Raw genomic sequence first — 27864 nt, 5'->3', positions numbered from 1 at the left:
TAAGAGCACAATCCTTAAAATCAGATTTTCCTTACATGTGCACGGTGTTTGTTTAACCGGGTAAACAGCCTTGAATATTTATGCAAAAATTCACATTTAAAAACATCTACATAGATACCCACGCTTTTAATTTATGAAGTGATTGTGTTAGTTTTTATTTCTGAAGCTTTTGGCTTACCTGTATGCCCAGACTGGACTTCATCAGGTGAAACTGGTCCACTAATTTTTTATGCAGAGGCCTCATGTCTTGGGGAACAAATTTCTCATGCACAGCAAGCCCGTACTCCAGGATATGCGCCTGTAAGACAGAAGCTGCTTAACATCTGTTGCTTTCGAAAAAAGAAAAAAAAAAAAAATGAAAAGGAAAAATGAAGTGCGCACAATTCTAGATATGAAGCAGCTGATATGCTAAAGCCTTTAATTATTCCTCAAAGTCTTTATCAGAGTGTATTGCAAAACACTGTTCAAAAAAGGCCAATTTGTTCCTGCTTTCTTGCTTCAACTCCATCGCAACACCTCATTTACTTAATTATTGCATCTTGTTTTCCTACAAGATTTTACAAGTGAAAGATACAGCATGTGAACAGAATGATGTAATATCCTGAAAGAAAGGGGGATAACTCCAATCATGAAAATGTCACAAGATTCAAGTCACAGTCACTGTTACAGTTGTGGTAAATTAAAGTGATAAGTAAATTTGTGAAACACGGTGATTTGCACTAAAAACAAGTGAAACTACCTCACTCAGTCAGATTTTTTTTTTTTTTTTGGACCTGTTTTATGAAAAATAGTGATTAAAAACTCATACTAGACTGATATTACATTGCATGTTTTCTTTATTTCCATCTTTGAGGTTAAAAAGCTCTTAAAAACAAGGCGGCCTAACCTTGGTCACTATCAAGTTTATATTAAATCTCATGTTTTGGCACAATTAATTTTTGTTTCTCCTGACATTTATGACACATTGCTCCACATATCATCCACGCATGTTCCACTGCATCACTAACCTGTTCAAACATGAGCTCCCTCAGTCGACCGATCTTGTCCCCGTCCTCGGGGTGATTCATAATGTAGTCCTTCACAAAAAAAGCCTGAGTGGAGGCAAAATGAATAACATCCGTTATGTACACACCAGGAGCTTGAGCAGCAGGCTTTCTGCACTGCGGTGTTACCTGAATCCCTGCTGGGCTGACACAGTGAATTAGTGTCCACACATTTTTTTTTGAATCCTTGAAAAACATTCATGGGCAAAATAAGCAACTAAGCAAACAGAGAAAACTAACATCCAGCAGCTCAAACGGCTATTTTAGTTGTGATTTTAACTGAGTTAATATCAAGTTAAGGGCCTGTACAAAGGCATAGAGCCGCTAAAAAAGAATAATAATGAAGATAACAACACTTTGTGCATTTGGGATTGGTGGTGAGATCACAGTTTTCTATTCATTTTGCTTTGACGCAGGAGCCAATTTGGGATTCTAAAATACTTTGTCCTCATGGATTCATATCGCTGTTTGTTGTTCCAAGCATGTCTTCTAAGAAATGTTTCCAATATCATACTTGATTATGGCTTACAGACTGTGCATTCCCTTTGCTTTCTCAGACATTTCCTTCAAAAAGATGACTCAAAGGAGAAAACAGATAAGATGAAAAATGCATAGGTCTGCCTTGAATGATAAGTGTTTTGTCGCATTCACACATTAATCGCCCATTCCCTGCTGTTTACAATGCCATCAACACTTGAGATGTGTCTACAGATTACAGTGAATCCTTTTCAATCTGCATCGGTGTACACAAAAGGGAGACAACAAACCAACGAAAGACCTGATTCGCAATCTGCTTCCAAATCTCCCACAGAAGGTAACAAAAAAAAGGGGGCTCAAAGGTAAGGGAGAAGTCCACAAAAAGATCAGCATGATTCCCCTCCCAAGGACACTGCTGTCTATCTCCAAAGAGACAGAGCCAGATGCGAGTCAAAGAGGGAAGATGCTCACTGCCGCTTCAAACACATGCACACACACACACACACACACACACACGTGCAGATCCCTATCAGTGAATGCATGTGACTGTGGCTTGCGCGGTCAGACTCTGACTTCCCAGTAAAACACAGGTCGCCCCAGCGGAGCGCCACTATTCCAGGAAAATGTCACTCTCAGTTAGCCAACTTTATCAAAAGACCATGTTTCTCCACAATTGCATGTATTCGTATGCACTATATGTAACCTCCCTCTCCTCTAGTATTAAAATCATCTAACGCAGATGGACAGGAAATGAAAGACACCTGAGAAATAGATTTTTTTAAGTTGGATATTATTACAGCCTATAAAGGCCATGCACCAACATCGCTGTGCAATGCCAAGGTGGTAATTTTAGAGACAGAATTGCTATGTTTCATCAGGAAATTCTATCCAAGGACCTCCAGAAAGGCAGCAAAAATAATCAATAATCTTCTACGAATGATGGAAATTTCACATCAGGCTGCAGGTAGTGGGCCCGTGCCGCGGAGTGGCTCAGTAAATCATTAGAAAAGTCCAATTAGAGATGGCACGTCGAGGGGAGGGAAATAAATCAGACAGCATTCTCCCTCAAGGGTTTCGACTCAAACTAAAGCAATACATCTGAATATTAATAATGACAATTTCTCCTGCATTTGTAGCGAGGCAAAACGACCACAGCTGTCAATCGGCATTACGCGAATAAATTAATAGATTTATGATGTGCTGTGCGAGGCGCTCCGTGCCATGTTCTTCCAAGAAAAGAAAAAAAAAAAAAAAAAACTATGAATGTTTATCAATGGCCGCAGTATTGCTTAAAAAAAAATAGCACCATCTCAATCCACTTCACACAAAATAATGAAAATTATTGGAACTCTCAATTGTGTATGACATGAAAGTATAAATTCTAAGTAACGATGACCATAATGATGCCTTTTAAAACCAGCAAAATAGACAAATATATAAATCTCCATCTTAACAAGTCATTTACTCTCACATTCAGTGTGAAAATCTTGTTTTTCTTCAAACAAGTGACAAAGTCTGCCAGTGGGATGACATAATCCCACTTGTTTCCGATGGTAATCAGCTTGTTTCCAGACCTTTTTCTTGCTACTAGTGGGCTGATCTGTCTTCTTCTGCCTTGTCTCAACATATTTCTACCTGTTTCCACAAAAACGTCCTGAAACAAGTGAAAATGCACTGGGGAAAAGTGGGATTTTTTTATCCCACTGACAGATTTTTTTTTTAAATTTACATTAAGAAATTTTGGAAGTGCTCCACAGCATGTACCTTTGCTGCACATCACACCACTCTCTACTGTCTCTTGTCAAATAAAGCAGGACTTCCAAAAAAATAATCTTAAAAAAAAATAAAAAATAAAAAATAAAATAAAAATGAATATGTGACTACATTTTTTCATTGTGTTTGTTAACATGTGAGCCAAATTCCTGTGAATATGTGGTACTTGGTGAATCAAATCCATCTGATCGTGCAAACAGAGGATTAGGAGGGGGGGCTGATCTACAAGTATGTTTGGGGTTCAAAGTGATTCCTTATTGTAGCCTTTTTCGAACAAAATAATGGGGGTAAGGGTGGAGAGCACTTCACCGACCCTTGCCTTTGTGGCTCTATCAAGTATCTTCCTGCGCTTAATAGGCTATTTCTACACAGAGGCACACTCTTCTACAAACAACCAAACACATGCACACAAACACACACACACACACACATGCATGCACAAGTACATGCACATACACACACACACTCGCACAAAAAATGTGGCTCCCAGTGGATAAGTGTGGTTGCTATGCAACACTGAGAGCGAGTCACTGAGTCCACACAATTTGTTGAAGGTAAGAGCCATTTTCTTGAGTAGATTCTTGGTCCTTTTCTTCAATTGTGCTCCTCCTGGTTAAGAAATTGCACTGTAGCCTAACATTATATTATCCTGCAGTCTCCTTCTAGAGGAGGAGGCCATGCCAGTCATTTGTTCGTCAGTGGGCTTGGCTGCATTTCAGTATTTCTCTATTCGAGTGTTTATCTGTCTGTCATCGCTTCTGTGTATATCACTGCAGCTTCATAAACACTCCTATGTCATTCATCCAGCCATTATCCAGCTATTTATTTTCCTTCTCTTTCCTTTACTCCTTTATCTGCCATCTTTCCATATTTCTCCCTCCCTGTATCTATCCATCCATCCAATGACAGACCCCTCCATCCCTCACATTGTCATAAATCATCCATCCATCTAATTTACCCACTTCCACGCCCACCATCCTCCATCCCTCCAACTATCTATCTACTACCCCCCCTCTTGCTCCTCTACCCGCCCATCCATCCGGTCAAACCTCCTTTGCTCATCCAATCATCCATTCATCCGTCCATCTACACATCTATCAATCTATGTGTTCAACCCTCCCTTCACCATCCATACCCCCCCCCTTAAACCCACCCCAATACATCATCTGTCAGTCCATATACCATCACTTTTCTTCTGCTCAGTTGCTAAAACCCTTGAGCCTTGTCCTTTATCTAGCCAACCCCCACGGCGTCCATACCTCCTGGTAGCGGGCCAGCCCTCCATTGACAGCGGCGTCGATGACCCCGTTGAGGCACATGGTGAGGGGATTTATGTTCTGCATCTGTCGGCTCTGACACTGGGTGATCAGCGTCCGCAGCTGCAGGTTCTTGTTTTCGATCACCTCGATGGCATTCTCCAGCGGGCTTACCTCGACCTGTGACGAGTGAAGTCGCAGAAGAAAAAAAAGGGGCTTTATTAAAAACATATAGTTTATTCAGTTTGGCATTCATTAGTCACTGTTGCAAAAGCAGATGATTATATATTTCTATTTTGTGAGTAATGGCCTCAAAAATGATCCACCACATTCTCATCAAAGTAAATGTCTGTGCTTGCCGATTGATATAACACGCAAAATTAAAAACATTCTTTGTTTATAAAATGCTTCTACATTTGGTGTTCAAACACCTCATGTCAGATAGGCCTTTGTAACCTATAAGTGGCTTGTATCTCAAAAGAATTTAACATGAGTTTTTATAGTCATTAACTGAAGAAGTACTCAGTTTTTTTCTTTTTTTATGATTGTTTTCTTCCTTTCTTCTATTTTGAATTTCATGTGTAGGAAGCAGCCGACTCACCCATGTGTCTCTGGATAACTGGTAAATGGCTAACCACAATGCGGAGCACCTACTGTAAGATGCACTTTTATTCATTCTAACAGTAACCCTGAAAAAGACTGAGCAACAAAATGTGCCGGTTTAGTAAACTCTGAATTCTTACAGTGAAACGGCCTCTGCTGCCAAATTTTTCTCTGCCTAAGTTGTTAACCATCCAATCACCATTTTGACGGGTGAAGTAGCGGCAATAACTTTTTCGATCAGGTAGGTCTTTCCCAAGAAAAATCCTCTGGCTCACAGGAAGTGATGCTTTTTTCCATTTTTGCACACAACCAAGGGTGCATGAAAACTCTTTATTCTTCCCTTCATCCAATGTTTCTTTTTCTGTCTTTTTTCCTCTTGCTCTATCTCCCACAAAGCTTAATCCTCCAGCTAATATAGCTTTTGCCAGTTCTGTATTGTGTATGCTGTTGCACTGCGTAACCAACACAGAATAACACTGGGTTCACAATCCACAATTTCACACCACGCTTAACAACTGTGCACTAAAGAATGTGTGCTTAAATTAACAAAGAGAGGGAGAGCGTCACGTTGTGCAAACACTGGACGGAACAGCATTTGAAATCCTCCCACTCCAGAGAGATTTGAATGAGAAGATCCAAGACTCAAAGAGAGGATTTTTAATGCAGCGTTAGGGATGGACTGACACCAGTAATGGTATCAAATATCACAACGATAGCAGGCTAAAACAGAGCATCGTTACTGGAAAAAAAAAAAAAAAATCCTTAATACTGTAAATCCAATACAAAGAACTATGAAATGTCAGGAAGTAAAGAAAAACAAGTTATTGTGCAGCCTTTTTCTAGGCAGTGTTACATCATTGGATGTATCTGATGGAGGAAATCATTTCTGCTCAGTTTCCCAAGACTAATGACCTCGACCTACAGCATATTGTTTGGTAAAGGTAATGACTTGGATCAATGCTTGGCATTGGCCGACAGCACTCTAAACTGCTTTCTCCGAGGAAACAGAAGTATCAGTCCATCTGATTTTTAATGTAACTAAGTTCTTCAGAAATACTGTGTTTTCTTTTCAGCCCATTTTCTTATATAAACAAATTGTTCGGTGCGACCAGGTTCATTCTCACTTGACTAGATCAGCTGATGATGGCCATATAATGTTACCACGCCCAAAATCAATTTTTTTTTTAAAGAGAACAGTTATTTATCGCGCCATCAACCATTGGAATAATTGGCCACTGAATATACGAAAGCTGAAGTACCAAGTACCACTTAAGACTGTATCATTTAAATCCGTGAGTGGGAATGAACATATTTACTGTATGAATGTAATAATAAATGAAATGCTGTTATAATTTATTCTGAATAATTTTTGATGATGTTTGTTTTATGATGTTTTACTGCTTTCACATTGCTACTGTTATGTGATTTTTTTTTTTTCTTTCCTGTGTGGACCCCAGGAAGACTAGCTTGTCCTACTTTTGTGACAGCTAATGGGGATCCTTTTAACAATAAACAATAAACAATCTCCAATATAGCTTGTTCTGAATGTGGAGTTACTGTGCATCTATTACTATATGTCTTCATGATCATTATAACAGAGGTGTCCAGTTGATCTGGCTTACCAGCTCTCTCTTCTCCACTTCGAACCAGCGGGAGATGCCCGGAAGACTCTGAACCAGAGTGAGTGTTGTCCTCTCGACCCACAGGCTCTGTATTAACACACACACACGCGCGCACGCACACACACACACACACTCATGAGTATCAATTGATTGCACTCTCTCACAGCAACACATACAAATGTAATTATCGAAGCACAGTTGGACAAAAACGCCTGGCTATACCTCCTGACAGACACCCACTCTGAGGTATACGCATATGCCATATCTTATATCATCATTCATGTTTCATCCCTTGCCTTGTCAGCCGGCATGCTTGTCAATATGCCAACATCCCTCAAGGTCAGAAGTGTACTCTGACGGCATGTAAACTATGGAAAGTGTAGGATTCACTGTGGGCTATTAACATAACGTAGACCCTCGCTACGGTGCAGCACGTACGGCATGACCTTCTCACCGTATGCAACGCATAAAAATAGTCAACAAACCAGAGAGCATCAACAGACGAAAGATGTCTAAATCTTAGCAGGGTTTTTTTTTTTTTTTTCATGTTGGGAATTATTTCCTGGAGAGGGACACTCACAAGCCATCTATTCACCTCTCATTTGTACTCGTTGTGGGTGGATAGATGCAGTTTGCCGGTGTTCTTCAGCAGGAAATAGTTCCCGACAAAACCCTTTGCCCCTGAGGGCTGTGGATTATGTTGGATATCCGTGTCATTGTTACTGGAAAGAGCTCTTGCAGTTGAGTTTTTCACATGTAATTTTTTGACAATTTGAGCTCCACAAAAAAATATCAGCCCCATTGGACTGGGGTGACGGGAGACAGGGAATAGCGTGACAGACTGGAAACCTCACTAAATCACATGGAAGCTATATGGATGGATACAATGCACTAGGGACGGATATATATTTTTTTGTGTATTTTGGGTGTACATTTTGTTTAATGCTTAAATGAGGCTGATTTTGCACAAAAGCTGAAACACATCTGAGCTGCGTCTATAACATTATATGGTTGCAAAGGTGAATTTCTGTGGCTATTACTTCAAAAATAAACCATGCATTGCACTCTCATTGCATTGATCAAAATGAAACGATCGATTTATTGACAAAATGAAACTACTGATCTCCAATGGGCTTGTTTAGAAGTTAATGCCTTGCTCAAGGACACTCCAGCAGGGGGGATGAGTGCCAACATGAGGAAGCTGGGAAGGAGGGTATTCTTACATAAACGCCACGTTGCTGCCTTAAATGGATTTAATGTTTTTTAAAGGCCAGGGACTTACGTGAATACCACAAGAAAAATGGATTACGCTTTAGGAGCAATGAGTTGAAAAGAAAATGTGACAAAAACAAAACTCTGACCTTTCTGAGAAGTATGTTCCTGCAGAAAGTAACCTGCTTGCTTGCAGTTGGATGTAAATTAGCCAGTTAAACTACTTAATGATAAGCTGATCACACCCTATCCTGGCTGATGCATACTCCTATCACCATGCAAAAGTTTATCATACATATTAAACCCTACCTGAGGGCCCGAGATATCTAGTGCTGATGGAGATATGATATCATTATTCAATTTAGCCAGGTAGCCTTGTTGCAGAAGAGATGAAATGGCTGTGTGCGTGTGTGTTAACTAGTATGAGTGTGTGGTTGTGTGAAGATTCAGCATGCAAATATGAGACCTGCATGATAATGAGCATAATCTCAGTGTGTGTGGTGTTGGTGTATGGATGTGTATGGGTTTGTGCATGCGTGCATGTGTGTGTGATTGAACCTATCCGAAAAGAGTTCATTTGCACTAAGCTGAGAACAGCTCGGAACACAGGCCAAGTTTCTGAGTTTAATTAGCAATACAGGAGTCGTCATGAATAAAACATGCACCACACACAGTGTAACACCTGAACACAGGTTAAAGCTACCACTGCCTACACAAGCCCATGATCAATGATAGGGAAGAGGGAAGGAAAAGCAGACAGCCATTTCATGGCAACATGCAGCGCAAAAATGCTAATGCTCTCAAATTTATGATTCTAACTTTCTACAGAATTGATTTTTTCCCTTCTTATTTAACTCTACATGAACATCTCACGGCCTCTCCATGAGCAGTCATGGGGATACATCCATTTTTATGAGTTGCTCTTCATTTCTGCACAAAAAAAAAGCGTTCTTGATTTTTAAGAGGATGAAGGAAGAAAACAGTAATTTACAGAGAAATGTGGGCATCATATTGCTTGTTTTTTAGTGGGTTGATGTACATGTATAAATGTGTTATCATGTGTGTGTTCATGGCTGCCCATATTCTTCGACACCTGTGAAGCCGGTGCACATCTGTCCATGTTTACCTTGAACTCATTCTCCTTGTCCTTGGTGCCCTTGTGGAAGGGCCGGTCGTATCTGAACCTCCAGATGTGATTAAACTTGTAGAAGCTTTTGATGTTGTCGGGCACCCCGTCTCTCTGCAGCACATCCTGGCTCTCTGGGATGGGCGTCACAGCGTAGATCTGCAGGTCTGGAGATGATGGAGGTCAAGGAGAGCACAGCGAAAGAGAGAAGGGAGAGCACGGCCGACAAAAAACTGGGAAGGACATGGGACACACTTTGAAACTTTAATTTATATCCACATGGATATATGGGGATACAAAAAACGAGGCATGGACTGCTGCCAATATCATCAATTCAGCAAACAAATAGCATTAAAGGTGGAATTTTGAATTATAGCCCCATTCGATCCCGATGGAGCTAGGTCGTTTGAGTTTGAATTTCAACATTTACACCAGGTTGCACCGGACTTGGCTTGGTTTGCAGAGCCCTTTTTTTGGAGTTTTGTGGAGGATTTTTCAGTCATAGAATGCACAACTAAGAAAACAGCCTCACTGATAAATAAAATATATAGGTATAGGCATGCCATGGAATAGTTTTTATTTGGAAATTGTTTAGAGAAATAAATATCAGGTCAGGTCAAAAACCTCAAGCCTGATCAGAATTCAAGTTAAGGGTACAGACAGAGCCTTCTCCACACATGGTGACTGCCAATAACTGCTGACAGAGAACAATACCTGCCAACTACTTTACCCTGCTCTTTGGAACTCCTGCCAATTGTGCCCCCATACAACCACCCACCCACCCACACCCACGCGCACAGACACACAATCTCGCTAAGCCCAAGACGGACACAGACACACACCGAGGAACATAAAAAGAGACAGCCATTCAACGGGATATCTTTACTGTCACACAGTCTCTCTTTGACATTTCATGCCCATAGCCAGCAAAACACACACCAGTGCACATGCACGCAAACGTTCACTCTACCCGCCCACATCAAAGCACAGACCAACACACACTCACACCCACGTGCTCATACACATTAATGTCACTCTTGATGCTGAATGTGCAAGCAAGCGCTGCACTCAGAGCATCCTGTAAATTAATACAAACACACACTCTCGCCTGTCACAGTAAAAGCCACATCCTTCTGTTAGTGTTTGATTTCATCTTTCTGTCCAATGTCATGTCAAGGTAGAATGAGGCAAGGAAACAAGGTAGACAGAGGTAAAAAGAAAAGTTAAGTTTTATTTTCTTTTTCTACACTTTAAATCTTGTGGTTCAGAGTGTTTTTTTTTTTCCTGCACTGCACTACCTCACCAGCATTATGAGCAAACACTGCGCTAAGAGGATCAACCGCACCATAGGAATATGTGTTAGGACAGCCAACATATACAAATATGCATTAATATGCATGAGTGTGTGTGTATGTGTGTGTGGCAGAGTCACTGTAATATGGATGTGGGAGCGATCTGGGATTCTATTGATTTGTGATACGTGAGGATAACAGAGCAGTGTGCTAATTCAGTTAGACCATCCATGTCTTTTCCGAGAGGCAAGTGGATGCACACACACACACACACACACACACACACAGATATTAAATGGACGTGAGCACTCTACCATAAATAAGAACAAAGACACAGACACAACACTTACACAGTGTACGAATTATAAAACATGATCATTCATGTATGCACAACTCAAACATGTCTCTCTCTCTCTTCGCTCTCTCTCGTTCTCTCTCTCTTTCTCTATGTGGGCCAACAGCTGTCCCATCCGTTGGAGTGAATAATTAAGACGACTCCCGTATCATACAGACACCACTGAATACTCAAAACACTGCATGAGTGTGCATTTATAGTATAGCTCACTGTGCAATATGGAGCCAGAAACTGAGTTTATGTGTGTAAGTGTGTGTGTGTGTGTGTATGTGCTTGTGTAAGGAAGGTGTGTTTTGTAATGCTTCCTTGTGTCTGGCTCATTATACTTTATGTGAGTGTGTGTGGCAACAAACAAACAAATAAAAAAAACAGCTAGTGCAAAAAGGACAGTGAGCCATGTTGAGTAATAACGTCTGGCGCATTACTGTGTGTGCTAAGCAATAAGTCATGCTGTGTGTGTGTGTGAGTGTGTGTGTGTGTGTGTGTGTGTGTGTTTGTGTGTACTGTGCCGTGTCAATATATACCTATGCATTTCCACACATTTGACGGTAACTGTGCTCTGCATGAAAGTACACGTCATGCTTGTGTGAGTGAATATGTGACAGTATTTGTGTCTTTAAGTAGCCAAGGATACACTGAGCCTCTGCCTGGTATATGGTCTGGTCAGGCTGGTTGACATGCTGCATGGCGATGGCGTGGGGGAACTCATTGAGCATCCGCTGCTGGAAAGCCTCCAGCCTCTCGTAGTCATGGCCGCGGCACACAAACTCCTTATTCTGCAGAGGCAATGCAAAGGCAGAGGCGCCATGGGGCAAGTTTGACACCTAGTGGTCGCTCTTGTCACTGCACGCCGTGCTGCAGACACCCACCGAGGACACGGCTTCATACACTGTATCATTAACCGACACTGAACGGGAATGGTTGAATATAAACACCCACGGAGGACAACTGAAATCGCCCGTCAGATTTATTTCTTATCTTCAGACAGAGTGAAAACATTATTGTATTCAAGTTTTCAATTGCAGATGGAGGGAGTGGAGAAACATGGAGGAACGTTGGATTTTCTTACCCGCAAGAAGAAGGGGAACTTCTTTCCGTAGAAGCCGACTCGGAAGAATTCAGGTTCAAGTCTTTGCTGGTCCATGATCTTATCATAGAGGGAGGCCTCCATCATCTAGCAAAGACAAGCATTAATGCATCAACCAGTATATTTGAACAAACGGAGAAGAAAACACATGCTTTGATATAGCATTATCAAAAGCTTTACTGATCTTAAAGTTGTGGATGCATTTGTAGACACATATGATGCATCAAATCATATCCAGGTGATATAAATGACTTTGCTTTCATTGTGGTTAGGCTTCATGAATGAAACCTCATCATATATGGAAATGGCCAGTTTAACTGACCTGTTCCTTGAAAGGTGTGTGTATAGCTACAACTTACCCTCATTTTGCTCAAGTTCCTGTAGTCGTAGTAAGACTCATACTGGTCAGCCAGTTCTCTACACAAGATGATGCCATTCTCCCAACACTGAGGACATGAACACACACACAAACACACCATGTTTATCCATTTTCATGTTCACCACATCTGATCTTAAACAGGTTGGATACCAATCAAAACACAGCTACACTGACCCATTTGTTTTAGAGCAGCATACATAAATGATAAATGATGTCTTTCAACTGCTGCAGCCACTTCAAGCCCTCCCCAATGCTCTGCGGTGCTGCGGCAGAACTGCACTGACTCCACTGGGTGGCTCTAGTGAGCCGACAATATCTGGAGTCAAAAGTAACCTGCCATCCTCTCCTTGCAGGTGCATGCGGCTCTCAGCCATCTTGCTAATTAAATGAAAAGCTTTCCTTTCCCGCTGCCTTTTAATCCCTCTGTGCCAACACCAGCAGATGGCACCGCTCGTGAATTTGCAGGAAAATTGGACTATGAGTAACGAGGGGAGCAGTTTTAATGATTCCACAGAGCTGTGTGATTTGATCAGGGATGCTCAAGTTTTTTTGCGTGTGTGTTTTTTTGGAGGGGATCCATAATGCCACTTTTTCCTGAGAGTGCAGGACAATGAGAGAGGTAGTTAGGATAAAGATATAAAACAGGACGGGAAGACTGAAGAAGAATGACACAAGAGAGAAATAATGATATTTCTCCTTGTGAAAGAGCTGTGTATAACAGAACCAAAGAAAGGGACAGAGACAGATGAGAGATAAAGACACAGGCAGACTTAACGGCCAAAGCAACAAAGTAAAATCAAACAGACAGGGAGAGAGATTTAGAGAAAAAAAACTTCAGCCCACCTTCCCTCTGTCGAAGTTTTGGACGATGGTGAGATGCAGATACTCTTTCCTCTGCCACTCGCTCTGCATGGGATAGTTGAGGAACTCTCTTAGCGGCCTTTCTGACCATTCCAGGAGTTCATCATACAGCAGCAGGGTGTATGAGGCCTCTACAACACACACACACACACACACACACACACACACACACACACACACACAAAGATGCAAAGCCATGACGCATAACTTCTGTAAACACACACTATCAAAAATATCCATCTTGAAGCCACGGTAGGTAAGTCTGCCAGAAAATAAGAACACACATTCCCTCCTTTCCCCAGCTCTCCTCTTCCCGTCCCATCAGTGGCAAACAGCGTGACTGACAACTCAGAGCGAAGCCCTCCTGCTGCTCTGTTTACCTCAACTAGCGAGATGGCTGAGCCACCAAATCGACTTTGAAATCAGACAGTAGAGCGGTGGTGCTCGCAGATTCAGATATATCATCTTCTTCGCCCATGTTCACCTAACACAGGGATTACTTTTGCTGACTTCACAAAAATGTCAGTTTACTAAACTTATGCATAGGCTTTAACAGGCATTTAATAAAGTACAGTGGTCCCTCGTTAATCGCGGGAGTTACGTTCTAAAAATAACCCACAATAGGCAAAATCCGTGAAGTAGTCAGCTTTATTTTTTACAATTATTCTAGATGTTTTAAGGCTGTAAAACCCCTCACTACACACTTTATACACTTTTCTCAGACAGGCATTAACATTTTCTCACTTTTCTCTCTTGTTTAAACACTCTCAAAGTTCAAACCTTCATAGAAAAATAAGGACGCAGAACACATTATAAAAAAAAAATTAAAAAAAAGCATGCAAAATTGCACTAAAAAAATCCGCGAAACTGCGAGGCCGCGAAAGGTGAACCGCGTTATAGCGAGGGACAACTGTATTCAAATTTTATTTTTCCTCAGGCACATGAAGATAATCTAGCAAAGAGGTGAGATCATTTCAATTGTTTCTACAGTGAATCAAAATAAGTGAATAAAGAAAATGAGTGAATAAATTTGTTACTAGTGGTGTGATCTGCCTAATTCAACCTTGTTTCAAGAAACTGACACTTGTTTCTAGAAAAAAAAATCCTGAAAATCCCAATTTGCAGATTTTTTTTCCTTACTTGTTAAAAAAAATAAGGCTTAATGTGTAATTGCATATATGACTAAGGTGCACAATCTAGGTCACAGCCCAGTCGATATAATATAACATATATAACATGCATCCTGGTCAATGCATGGAGGCGTACCTGTGTAATTTTGTGCTTTCAGATGCAGGTCATAGAGTTTGTGAATGTAGCGGATGTACATCTCCTCTTTGTTCAGCTCAGTTTTGTAGAAGTTCTGACGAGAGCGGTGGGTGGTTGGGTGATAATGGAAGGGGGGGGGGGGGGGGGGGGGGGGGGGGGGAGTACAAAGGAGAAAGAGAGAGAGAGGAGATGAGGTGCAAGGGATTATGAAAAATGGAAAGAGATGCAAATGAGGGCCAAATTTAAAAGTGACAGAGACAGATTGCACCGTGGCAGAAGTGCAACAATATTTTTCAGCTGCTGATTAGCAGTGACTTCTGTCCCATCTGCCTACACACCCAGGTGCTCCTGCAGATGGCTCCAGTTATATAAGACATACCTGGTAGGCTGAAGGACTGACACGAACAGCGATGTCAGCAGAACCCCACTCCCACCCCCTGACTCCCTCCACACACACACACACACACACACACCCTGGTTATTTAATGTCCTCACTGGAGGGAGTGGATAGACTCCTCTTAAGTATGAATTAATAATTTCACCCCACTTACCAGAGGGAGTAATGAAATATGAAACAAAACTACAAAGAAGCAATAAAACTACATAAGCTGGAAATGTAGGAAACTGACAAATTCACACTGACATATTGTCACAGCTGTATCATTGCATTTCAAATTTTAAAGTCATTTCCGACAAAATGATGACAGCTCCAGACAATCTGCCATGCATATCTACCAGGAGATGGTAATAAAGGATTATTATGCTTACTAATGTAGATTCTGCTCTTTTTTTTTAGCACAAAGAATAATTACTCACGTTCTTGGAAACTGAAACCATAGACAATTTTTTGTTAGTCTTAGTTAAAACACACTGATGCATCTCTGGTTAAAAAAAAAAAAAAAACCTTTTGATATGACCTTGTGATGTACTGTACTCTTTTTTTTTTTACTGTTTCTTGTAGTCACTTTCACATTTCTACTGGCCCAAGATTCGGCATTCATGTAGTGAAATTGTTCTTGGCTGGTCATCTGTATGCATTAAGTCAATAATTCTGTTTAGAGCCTTTTTTTTTTTTTTTTTGTAAAACCCCCTAAAAAGCCTTTTCCTGAAAGCCTTTTGTTAGTGGAACTAAAAGCTCAGATGCTTTTTGGAAACCATGATGTGGGGAATGGGGAATGGTTACTCACCAGTAAACTGACAGTGCATCCGATCTTTTTACCATCCACCTCTCCCAGCTTCATGCAATCCCTGTGATGAACATAAACAAGCAATAAGCAAAGTTTCGACTGAAGTGGCGAGGAGTCCAAGAAGCCGCACACTCAGAGCACTTAAGAGTGAAGCATGCATCTCCTAAAGGTGGAGTGCATAAACATGATTTGAGGTGGTGATGATAAAGCAAGTGTTTGTAATGTGGGTGTGGGTGTGTGTGTGTGTGTGTGTGTGTGTGTGTGTGTGGTCGGGTGTGCAGTCCTACCTATAGTCTAGCAATCTCTCCATTAAGCGAGTGACGGTTGCAATCAGAGAGATCCCACTCTCCCTCCACGTCTCTCTCTCAATCTTCTTCAGCAGGCTGTGGGGAAGACGAAGGGAGACAGAGCAAGATAGAGAGGTTTAAAGACGGAAGGGGACAGAAAGACAGAGCAGAATAGTAAAAGAGAGCAAATGGGAGGGGAAGAGTGAGATGGGGGAGAAAAAGAAAAAAAAGAGAAAAGAACAATAAAGAAAAAGAAAGGAGAAAAGCACAGAGGATATCAATCACAGTCATTCCAATGTCACCTATGCCAGTTGTCCTGCCAGTGGGAGTTAACAAGTTATAATGTCACTCAGGGCAGCAAACTATTTTGGTCAATAGGCCACAGTCAGCGGCAGATCCGTCAGGAACATTTAGTATTTTACCAGCTGACTTCATTTTCTGAATATAGCCTCCAAATGATGGTCGATTACCTTAAACGGCCGCTAAAGCAGCCAAACATACCACAGCCCAAATTCTCCATGTTGCATTAGCCTTCCGGCTGGTGTTCACTTTCCCCTCCCAATGCCATCCCTTCCCCCTTTCCCCCTCACACAGACGACACCGAGAGAGCGAAGAGGAGAGCGTCTTACCTAGGGTACGGACCAAACAGAGGAATTCTACTCCGGACGGGAAGCATAGGCGGAATAAATTAATATTAATACGATTAATACCAGCACACACTCACACAGGGTTAGTTTAGGGGTTAGTGGAGTTAGTAGCAGGGAGATCAAATCAAATCAAGAAACTAAATATAAACAATATACCAATAAGAGAAAATAAATGTGAACTAAAATTATAAATTCATTTGCAAATTGGGAATGATTATCCCACTCTGTTTAGTAGTCTACATGCATTCTAAATGAGGCACTTGTAATTCAGTAAGATACAGTGAGTAAGTACAGTAGATTATACCATATAGGCACAGATATTAAATACATGTGAAAGCTTAAATCAATCGTCTATAATGTTTCACAGATAATGATGGTGGTAAGAGAATGATTGACTATGAGAGATGATGGGACAATTACAGTAGACACATACTGATCAAGTACTTATCAAAATCACACTATCAATGACAGCTACAGAAGGGGACATATATGGTGCTGTATATATGAATCAGATATACAAATTTCATTGATTGCACAATGTGTGGAAGCCAAATTGAAATCATGTTTTTGGCCTGCTATATCTGAAAACCGAGGGGGCACAGAACAACATAAAAAAGCGAGGATATACACCACACACATACACACTGGCGCAAGCACATACAGTACACACACCACTATGCATGCAGGGACACACACCTGGAAACACAGGGACAGGGTGGACAAGGGCTTGCCAGAGAGAGGAGATGTGTGGAGGATGAAGGTGACTGGACTGGAACCGACTGCCTGAATACTGATCACTTACCTCTAATGACTAATTTATCAGTCAGAATCAATAGGTTTCCACTAAAGAGCGACCTTATTCATTAATACCCATTAGTGAAATCAGCCGCTATAGCCTGGCAGGGTACGGATGTGCGGGTGTGTGTAACCCCACTTCCAGGCTATAACTGCGGAGACATATTCCCTTTTTCATAACAAAAACTATTTCTTGTAAGAAATCTGATGGCTTGAAATGCAAAACCAGCTGTTCCATGGGTAAAACCTCAAGGAACACTTCCCTGAGTGTTAGGCTTAATCTGCCCTCTTTGGTATTCAGCGTTAAAAGCTCAATTTCAAAGGGAAGACACTTAGGCACTTCCACTTGCTGATAAAACAGCCATTTACAGAGGCAAACGACCTACGTGTTGCGGCCCACACAGGCATTTACCCTGATGAAGGTCTGTGTGGGTCGCATCTTTTAGCGTCATTTGCCGCAATAAATGGCCATTTTATCTGTGGCCGGGACTGCCTCGGTACCCGTCCTTTGAAATATAACAGCTTTTATTTTATATCATTCTGAACTGGTCTTAGTATGAGCAAATTCTTGTTAGCCTTATTGTGGTTATGTGTCTATTCCCTCACTAAACCCCTCTGTTATTCATTCATCATCACTGGACTGTTGACCCTGTTTTATAGTTGTATACTCTGTACTGTAGGCAGGCACTCAGCCTGGGTTATTAGCACAATTTACGCTCACATAAGCGATCCTGAACTCAATCTTTCTTCCTGTCCTCAATTTCCCCATGAACTCATCCTTTCCTCCTACCCACCCTGTTTCCACCCATGATAACGCTGCAAGTCGCATGCTTGAATTTACACACCACATGAATTATTCATAGAGTCACCTGAGCGCCTGTGACCTGAGGCCCAAAAATACATCACAGCCATTAGTGTTTTGCCCCCAGTAACAATGCAAATGTGTCATCCTCTGCAGCTCCCCTCCACTATTCACACCTCTCATACCCATTTCTTGTTTCTGCTCTGTTAAATGCTATCCGTCTCTCTCCGCTGCTCCAACTCACATGCTGTTGAAGAGCTCTCTGTAGGTCTCATCTCCTTTGCCCTCCGACATCAGGCTGTCCAGCTTGTCTATCAGCTTGGCCTCCACCTGAAAGGAAAAGGAAGCCGAAACTCGAGACAGCTGCAAGTGTTATTGATAAAATGACCAGCTTTAACAGCGGTGTGGATGGTATCAAGTTTAAACTTTCTGACAGCATGTCAGATCAAATCAAATCAGTGTCAGCTGAAACATTCTTTGGTATAGCAAGAATTGCTTTGGAGCTGCTCTGAGTTTTATGTTGTTCTTTTATGTGCAGCACCAGTGCAAGAGATGGTTGTGCATGTCATTTTAATTTAGTGAGGGTTAAGCCAACAAGCACTGTGTGCATCAACCCTGCCGGCCCCACTGGTGGGTTCACCATTACAAATGCATGCTGCGTGGCTGAACTTTGTTCAAGCCCACAGGACATTATTTTAAAATCTAGTGGAGATCCCAGAGTTTCCAAAGATACCAACTATATCCTGCTGGATTACAAAGAAACGTGTATAAAATAAGGCACAGGACATTTAGATATTTTCTACTTGATTTAAAACAATGGCATCTTGGATTTGAAAATTTCATTCAATGTAAATGTGATGTACAGCAACTTCAGTGAACCAGCTGATACAGAGTATGTGTGATATTATTGTTGTATAATATGGAAAAAAGGTCTAACTTTGAAGATTAAGATTTAAGGGAAGATTTAAAGGAAAATCTGAGCTCGAAGGATGAAAAAACACCTTAAGACATGCTGTTTCTTTAACTTAAGGTAGCTATCAGCTGGCATTAACATTTGCCAGTCCATATTATATTTTCAATATAAATATGAGCTAATTATCTTCTATTGCATGACGTACAGTAGAGTATTTGTTGTCTGAGCCTGTCTTGAGTGCAATTTGAGTATGTTTTGAAGGTTTATAATTACATCTAATTAGTCAAATAGGTATAATCATGTCATTAAATATCAGTTTCAGGCGAGTGAATCTATTTTTAATGGCTGTGTACCTGTTTGAAGTTGCCGCTGCGTCTCTGCTCCCAGTCCATCATGTCGTGGAAGATGGGGATCATGACATTTCTCAGGTCAGGCTGGGGCACCAGCGTCACCTCCAGGAATGGACCAATCATGGCCGGGATGAAGTTGAGCTTGTGTTCTCCTGCAGGAGAGGAGGCAGAGGTCGAGGCAGAGGTCAGGATCTGTGTCATTCTGAACGGCTCATCCCTGCAGCCGCTTCTTAGTCAGGTCAGAAACAATTTGACCCACTCTGCAATTCCTGCCAAGTAGTTCATCCTCCTCTCATATAAATTTCAAGCACAACACAAACAGCATCGGTGATTTGCTTCACCTCATTTGTTGTTAGAGTGAACTGCAATTTCTATGCGCCGATAATTGCTGCCATTAGCGGTAATATTAGCTGCCTGCTAAATGTTAAACATGTCTTTTGAGGACTCCGTTTTTCTGGTGTGATATTTCAATAGCCTAATATTAAAATGTTATTATTGTTAGTGGACAACTGACTTTAAAATGCATATGAATGCATATGAAATGTGTCATAAACACACCTAAGCACACAAATACTTCCACTGTGCTTCAACACAAAGCAGAGTTGCAGCATCCACAGCGCAGTAGAGAACAGGGACATACACCTGGCTGCTGTGGGGACAAAGAGGAAGGCTTCTAGCTCCCATTAGCTCAGGTACACACAAGTTTGGAGGAATTATTTGTTTGTTGCCTTCATTTCCTCTGAGCCTAGCATGCCAAACAGACTTTATGAATGCCACTTTTGCATCAGAACCATGATGAACATGGAGAGGATTTTTTTTTTGTTTGTTTGTTTTCCCCCATGCCATTAAGGATCTTGCCTACCTGGTGCTACATCACTATACACGGCATGCAATGTGTGCTAAGGTGTTGCTCACATTGCAGTCACCTTTTTGTCTTTTTCTTCTCTTTTTATTTTTATTCCATTTGCAAACAAATGGCTCATGCTTTCATTGGGGTGAAACACAAAATATGATTGCAAATACATTTTTTCCCTCTGAAGATATTATTGTATTGCTTCAGAGGACTGGATCATAATACGCAGTTTTGTACATTTTGTCCTTTTTCGAACTCTAAAAAGCATTACCCATTGAATGCTGTAAGGGAGCTGTGCTAGTTACCTATCTGTGAGTTGCATGGACACTTCAGCTGAGTTTAAACTGGCACAGGGGTAAATAAATAACGACAAATTTTGGGTGAGCTGCACCTTTAAACCACATGCTCTTGTTAAACCCTAACAAACCCAATCTAAAAATACAGGACAGCATTTTCCCAAGCAGAGATGGAAAATATATTTTAGCCTACCTAAATTCTGCCACATGCTGAAGATCTCACAGCCCATCATGACCCTCATGTCTCCATACCTGCAGGATAGGATAACACGGTTAGAAATGCATGCTTCCAGGCAGGCATGCAAATGCTGGGAGATGCTGCACAGAGCTGTGTGATGAGCAGTGATTCACTGTATCATCATCATTATAGTGTGTGTGGTGTGCAGTGCAGTGTCACGTCATGTCAGGAGGGTCATACACTCATAAATATAAAGAATATAAACCATGAAAATGTGGGAGGGTAAGGGTAAAATAAATAGGTAATGGAATAATATAAATATTGGTTTTGATGAGAGAGAGAGAGAGAGAGAGAGAGAGAGAGAGAGAGAGAGAGAGAGAGAGAGAGAGAGAGAGAGAGATTTGATAAAGGGGGGATAATGACAAAAAGTGGAAGAATGACAGGGTGGCATGCTGAATAATAATGCCTGGATCATTATAGGCTACCCAGTACTATGCAGCAGAGAGAGTGCTGAGTGTGTGTGTGTGTGTGTGTGTGTGTGTGTGTGTGTGTGTGTGTGTGTGTGTGCATTTGCAACAAACAACACTTACTTCTCCAGTATTTTCTTCCTCTTGGAGGGAGAGAAGGACTCCAGTTGAAGACAGGGCTGGTTGATAAATATTACAGACAGGTAGAAATAGGAGTCCCACACCTGGAAAAAAAAAATGACAGCAAAAGCAGCATCTTGTCAATGTTGTGCTAAAACTCTTCCTATGAGCCAAGTTTCCTGGAATTCAGAAATAAACTAGTTGATTTGCCATGAGCATCCACGAAGTTTTGACATTTATGTTCTCAGTGGAATGAGCTGGCCAGGACTTCTGCAAGATTTTAAGTCCTGAACATTGTCAGCTGTTAAATTACCGTAACAAAAGACAATACAGTTTATTTTTAACATGTGTGGCTCAAGCCCTTAGGTGTAGGTAGATTTTTGTGGACATACTCGTGTGTGTTTGCATGTCTGTATGGCTGCAGCCTTACAGAAGTATAGCTGTTGGAAGATCTGTACAAGTCTGAGGTGACACACACACACACACACATATGCACACACAACTGCATTTGTGCGCTTTTTCTCTTACCTTGTAGTCAAACTTGTCATTGAGGAAGTTTTTTCGCAGAGCATCAGACAGATAGAGGACAGTTGTGATGATGACACTAAAAGAAAAAGCGAAAAAGTGAACAAGCTTTACATGTGAAGATCTACTATGTAACCTTAAAACAAAGTCCATCATCAGGCGCAATATCAGTTACACAAAATATGATGGACATCAAACCCTTTTTGTAGAATCCACATTTCATTTTAGTCCTTAGTTTGTGTCACTAATATTTAGGATAAAACACAAACAATACAAAGTAGAAACTACCAATTCATGCCAGTAAAATGTTGCTAAAATGGAAAACCTGAGAGCAAAAATTGTACTTCATTGTCACCTCACAAATGTTGCCACTATGATTTTAGGGTTTTGAAAATGAGCAAATCATATGGACGATACACTATTCTGTGATGTCATCAAAAGAAATACTGCAGCAATAGATAAGGGTTTCAGTCTAAATGCATAACAGTATGTGTGTATGTTTGTGTACATACATGCATATGTGTGTGTATGACTGCTGTCTTACTTGTTGGTGACCAACCGCATGACAGTCCAGTCTTTGGGGAACATCTCTGGTCGGATCAGGATCCTGAACACCGTGAAGATCTGAAGGAGGAAGTCCTGTAACACACACACACACACACACATACACACACACATAACAGAAGTGTTACCACAGAAAACTTGGAGTGTTAGTGGAGAATACCTACAGCTCTCATTCATATTTAATTAAAAAGTATGAGACTGTGAGTTTGTGGTCTGTGGTCATATTAGAGAAGCAAAGACCCGAGTTGCATCGCTACAGTTTTCAAAACCTGCTCAAACCAGAACTGGCTGGACCAAAGCTGAACTAGCCCCATTTCACAAGATGTGACACAAAAAGATTAATGGTTATTGGTTCTAAACCCATATATATTGTATTATATTTGCTTTCGGTTCTACGTCTAGAACTGTTTCATAAAGTCAGTGGCGGTGGGAATAATAACAATAACGCCATCTCAGCCTGCGCAAGATGCACTCGATATTTTCCAATTCCTTTGTTCCTTTGCAAGCCACTTAATCAAGGAGATGGAGACCAAGCTATTTAGCCCAAGTCAGGAGGAGCAAGTTAATGGAGACAAATCACATGTGACGGCACTGAGATGTTACTAGCTCAGAGGCTGATGATCCATCCAGTGGTCATTTGCTCTCATGGTAGTGTGTACGACTATATTTCCCACTGCTAATAATTACCAAGGATGGTGGTGTGAAAACAAATGTGATAATGTATACCTATAAGGAATATCGCTGCAGAAAAAACACAAACACAGCTGGCTTTTTCAACGTGCGTATCATTCAAAGTTGAGCCTAATGGCCTAATGAACTATGCTGCTTATTACAGGGAGAATCTACTGTGTCATGAGCACTTTTCAATTTGTTTCTTCCAAGCACAAAGTGGGCTCAATCTGTTCCAGGCACTTACTTTAGCCACAATTTTGGCATGAAACTCATCTATCTCTTATAATTGCTTTCATGCTAACCAGAGGATCCATTTCCTTTCAACGGTTTCTGACATTCAACGAATTGATATTCATCCTCAGCGGGGTGAACCCATGACCCCATTACTTTCTCTGTCTCTTTTTTTTCAGTTTCCATCTTTCTTTTTCCTTCCTCTGCCTCAGAGATGCCCTGACACCGCTTATTGTACACGCCTGCAAACGTGCACAGGTAAGCATACAAAGCGAGGCCCACACACACTTCTGCTCTGGAGGTCATTCAGGAGAGACAGTACGATGTTTTATATCGACAAGCATGGAGCGCATTGAACGAGCCACTTCTGATGCCATCAAGTTTCTGAGTGTAACGGGGTGAGAGTAAGAGAGTGACACAAATGAGGAAAGAGACAGAATATGTTAACTAAACATAAAGTACATTAGATTTATCACTTGCTGGTTGCTGGTTGCTAGCTCCTGGTCAAAAAGAATGCAAATGAACTATTTCAAGTGATTTCTACTAATATTTTGGCAGCTATAGTTGGATGACAGGCGGAAAAATGTGAATTGCCTGTCGAGTTGTACCTATCACCAGGCTGGAATACATTTAAATAACTGTAAACCCACTATGTATATTTTTAACATGCTTTTGCTGACATTTAGTGTATAGATAAGTTCACTGTAGTCATCATTTTGAAAAGATCAACTGTTCTAATTGATATTCTGCTCGTGATGCCAGCCCAGATGCTGGACCCACATGTGTGTCCGATATGTGTGGGTCCAACATGGCTGCCATGGGGTGTGTTATATCACCCAAAAGCCCTCTATTCATGAAATACTGTCTCTCCCTAATCACCATGTCTATAAAACTCTCATTCTGCATCTCTCTGTCTCTCATGTGACCCCTCCCCCCCTCCTTTACTACTTTCTCATCCAGATAAGCAAACACACACACACAGACACATGCACAAACATGCAGGGTCTGAGAGAAATGTTGCCTTTCAAAGACAGAGAGACAGATGGATGTGTCGGCCGTACCCTCAGGTCGTCTTTGTTGCTGAAGGCCTGCAGCAGCTGCTGGTAGTGTCTGTCACTCATCTGTCGCAGCAGGGCTAGCAGGCACGCCACAAACTCCCCCTGTCAGGCCAGCACACACATACAAACACACACACACACACACACACACAAGCAAAGCAGAGGAAGAGGAAGAGCAGAGTGTATTTACTATCACCATCATCGCTCTCATTACTGTGATGATTATGAATATCACTGTCATCATCCTTTTTATCACCTGGGGTGTTAAAACTGTAATCTGTATTTTACCACCAAGAGCTTGTGAATATGTCTTCTTTTTTTTCTGTTTTTGTCCTTTGATTGAGCACTTGGGAAGGTGAGGAAAGTTGCTGCACAATTGCTTATTTTGAGATTGCAACAGGAGTGTCCCTGGTTGATTAATCTGGTAATAAAGTTCATACAGAGTTATAGTATAGTATAGTTTTATAGCATAACAGCTGTTTTGAGCCTACTTTATTGGCTCTTTCAACCAAGACAGGTGCTATCAGGCTAAGTCTATTGATATTTTGGTTATTTCTAAAATGAATTATTTCTGTAGCAGAGTATGGAGACCATCTGCAGCCACGGTAAATGCATTTGTTCTCTTACCATACAATTTTAAAGATGTATGTTTGCATTTCGCTTTTGTACAAACATATAGATTTTAATTTCAGAGTAATCTATGGCTTTAATTGACCTCTGTTGTCAATAAGTAATAATTACAGCAACATCAATAGACCTCATCTCCCCCAGTATAAGTCTCTGGCACAGCCCCCTCCTCCTGTCCCCTTGTGTTTACATCATTACAGAAGGATGATGAAAGATAAGCATGATGATGAAGCTGATGATGAACATCTCATCGTGGTTTCCCATTTTGTTGCTGTTATGAATCTTCATTATTATCTCTATCATTGTTAATAATATTGTTGTAATTATGGTCACTGTAGCAGCAAGTCAATTTCAAACCCGTAATTACTACTGTGCATTTTGTGGAGTCCCAAAACAATTTAGAAACACACACACACACACACACACACACACAAGCAGCCCTCACACATAAACACACCCCTCTCCTCCCTTGTACATATACACACACGCAGAACCCGACACACACACACACACACGTACAGTGACATCCTGGAACTGCAGTCTCAGGGCGGGTCCGGCCGGTTGGGGGCGGTTGGTGATCTCCAGGATGGTCCGCAGTAAAACTCCCAGCAGGCTCTCCACAATCAGCTCCACCTCCTCAGACACCACCGGCTCCTACAGCGGAACACACACTCAAACATCACCCACGGGTTCTTCTCATTTCTAAATTCCTCTTCTCTCCTTGATCCTCCAGCCTCCAGGCATGACCCAGAAATCAATCAAGGTGCACTACTATTGTAAGCATCCGCATTTCTTAAAATACATACACATATCTTATGAAAACCGCAGATGACGGCTGAACATGAAAATCGTTACTGGATGAATCATCAGTGGATGTGCAATTATTTTAATGCCACATTGAAAAGTGCATTCATAAACGTTTGAACCCGGTAGAAATCTGGTAAGCCATACACATTTATACCTGTGAGAAACATGCAGTAGGCAATAATTTACCTTAATTCAACCAGGAATAATGTGTTTTATACATTTGGGTCATATCTAATATGTTGGAACAACGATGTGTCATTTCACTGATTTGCTTTCATCGAACTCACATTTTAGCAATGGCAGAGCAATGACATGAGGAAGAGACATGCGGGAAGGAAACAGGGATGTTCAAACTGAGAAGTGAGAGGAGGCCAAGGAGAGTCCTCTTTCGATCATCTGAGAATAAGAATGCTAATCTAATCTCTTTCATGATGATCTGGAAAAGTTGCAGTGAATCAATAGGGCTTGCCCATTCTTCCCTCCAGTCATTCCTATTCCATTCACGTGTTTCGGCACAACCTTGAACCGCGATCAACAGCGGCCGACGTCACTCGGCGTCAGGGTCAAAGAATGCACCGTACCTCCTATAATCCTCTCTCTGTTGCTGCGATCTTAAAGTGAGTCTTGAAGTAGAGCAAACGGGGACTACTGAGAAGCTCTGTGGCCGTGAGCAAAAACTTTGAAACTATAAATTCACATCGTATACCCCCCGCCAAGCTCAGGGAAACGGGAGCTGAACGTATCAAGCGGCAGAGTAGAAAAGGAAAAGAGAGAGAATGGAAAAAGAAGAAGGGGAAGTGATGGTAAAAGATTAAAAGCGACAGAAAAAGACTGGAGAATGAGCTGGAATATATTTGTGCTTGTGTGTGTGTGTGTGTTTGTGACAATTCTGTGTGTATTTCTCAGACTCAGTAGGTGTGTATGTGTGTGTCTCCCTCTAGTCTTTACCCCTGACAAGACAGACAGGTCTTGGACAGAGTGATAATGAGAGGCAGCTTCAGACTGGCACATTGGCTGCCACTGCTGTCACTTTCCTTTAGCTACAGTGCCAGTCTATGCATGTGTGTGTGTGTGTGTGTGTGCACGCAAGTGTGTGTGTGTGTTTGTGTGTCCTACTGGGCATCTTTACCACTAGCTGGCCCTCTGGCAGGGAGCAGTACAAGCCAGGCAACCAAAACTAGTGCACACACAAAGCACACAAACACACACCAGCCGAGCTCGAAGAGGCTGCCACCTCGACAATGCCCGTCGCTAAATTGATGGGTCTCATTACTGGACTGCACTGCTGCCAATGTGCCTGCTACCAAGACTAATTGACCATAGACACACAACAAAACAATCTGCTACTGCAATCTATTGGCCAGAGAATAACCCAAAAACTAATTGGTATTCTTTTGACCTTCATCAGTGTTATTGTCCAATTATTATGGCGATAATTCTCATGTATTCTGCTCTGATTTATTGGGAATTTATCAGAAGTGCGCAGAATATTGCCGTGTTGTAAATTCATTCATTTGTAATAGCAGGACTGAAGAACTACAACCTCCTTTGCAATATGCGGTGTGAAATCAGGGCTTGATTTATTAAGGGTACCACAAATTTACCGCCAGGGCCGCTAAATTTCGCGCCGCTACAGTTTCTCAATTTTGGTGGGTGATTTATCAGGAGAGAAAACGCAAACAAGCACAATGGCAGTTGAGTTCATTTCCGCTGACGCTGACGCCGGCGGCTGGAGAAGGCATCTGGCGCATGTCTGTCGAGCAACAATGGCTTTAAGCACCAGAGACAGCAGGTTGGAAAAAAAAATAGGATACAGTCAAGAAACACGTCTCTGTTTGCAAGACAAGCAGACGAGAGTTTTTTAGTTTGTTTGTTTGTTTGTTTTCTCTTTCTGCTTTTTTTTTTTTTCTTTGCAGGAGCCTAGAACTGGCGGCAAGTGGCAGCTGCTGAAGAGAGCAAAGCAAAGGCGTATTTATCCACAAATCACAGGCTATTCCTCAGCACTCTTAGAGTCCTGGTGGAGAGGGAAATATGGTCCCAAGAACACAGCCAACGCTCTGAAATCTTCTCAGACACTGTAGTTGAGAAGGAGGAAACATATGTTCAGTTTTAATGCCCTTAATTAATGCCTTT

The 27864-nt window shown here is 41.5% G+C and overlaps 1 protein-coding gene across 3 annotated transcripts in view; it reads right to left on the bottom strand.

Annotated features, from left to right (window-relative positions):
• The window catches only part of dock4b (dedicator of cytokinesis 4b), a 133258-nt gene that overhangs the window by 16987 nt on the left and 88407 nt on the right, over window positions 1-27864 (bottom strand). For 2 of the 3 annotated variants that reach the window (XM_030045869.1, XM_030045870.1), the window contains exons 25-44: window positions 25444-25578; window positions 24301-24399; window positions 22317-22411; window positions 21776-21851; window positions 21251-21351; window positions 20676-20734; window positions 19337-19485; window positions 18315-18400; window positions 15827-15922; window positions 15540-15600; window positions 14353-14446; window positions 13069-13217; window positions 12206-12292; window positions 11829-11933; window positions 11394-11535; window positions 9113-9279; window positions 6775-6861; window positions 4553-4729; window positions 1008-1091; window positions 179-298 (exon numbers count right to left, since the gene is read on the bottom strand). In XM_030045869.1, coding sequence (XP_029901729.1) covers window positions 179-298; window positions 1008-1091; window positions 4553-4729; window positions 6775-6861; window positions 9113-9279; window positions 11394-11535; window positions 11829-11933; window positions 12206-12292; window positions 13069-13217; window positions 14353-14446; window positions 15540-15600; window positions 15827-15922; window positions 18315-18400; window positions 19337-19485; window positions 20676-20734; window positions 21251-21351; window positions 21776-21851; window positions 22317-22411; window positions 24301-24399; window positions 25444-25578 — 2169 coding nt within the window. Of the gene's footprint in view, window positions 1-178; window positions 299-1007; window positions 1092-4552; window positions 4730-6774; window positions 6862-9112; window positions 9280-11393; window positions 11536-11828; window positions 11934-12205; window positions 12293-13068; window positions 13218-14352; window positions 14447-15539; window positions 15601-15826; window positions 15923-16455; window positions 16483-18314; window positions 18401-19336; window positions 19486-20675; window positions 20735-21250; window positions 21352-21775; window positions 21852-22316; window positions 22412-24300; window positions 24400-25443; window positions 25579-27864 lie in introns of all 3 variants that reach the window. The other variant, XM_030045868.1, reaches the window with a different exon arrangement.

The sequence above is a fragment of the Myripristis murdjan genome, chromosome 23, assembly GCF_902150065.1.
Source record: "Myripristis murdjan chromosome 23, fMyrMur1.1, whole genome shotgun sequence".
In the NCBI taxonomy this organism is placed as follows: domain Eukaryota; kingdom Metazoa; phylum Chordata; class Actinopteri; order Holocentriformes; family Holocentridae; genus Myripristis; species Myripristis murdjan.
This window is presented reverse-complemented; position numbering and strand designations above follow the sequence as displayed.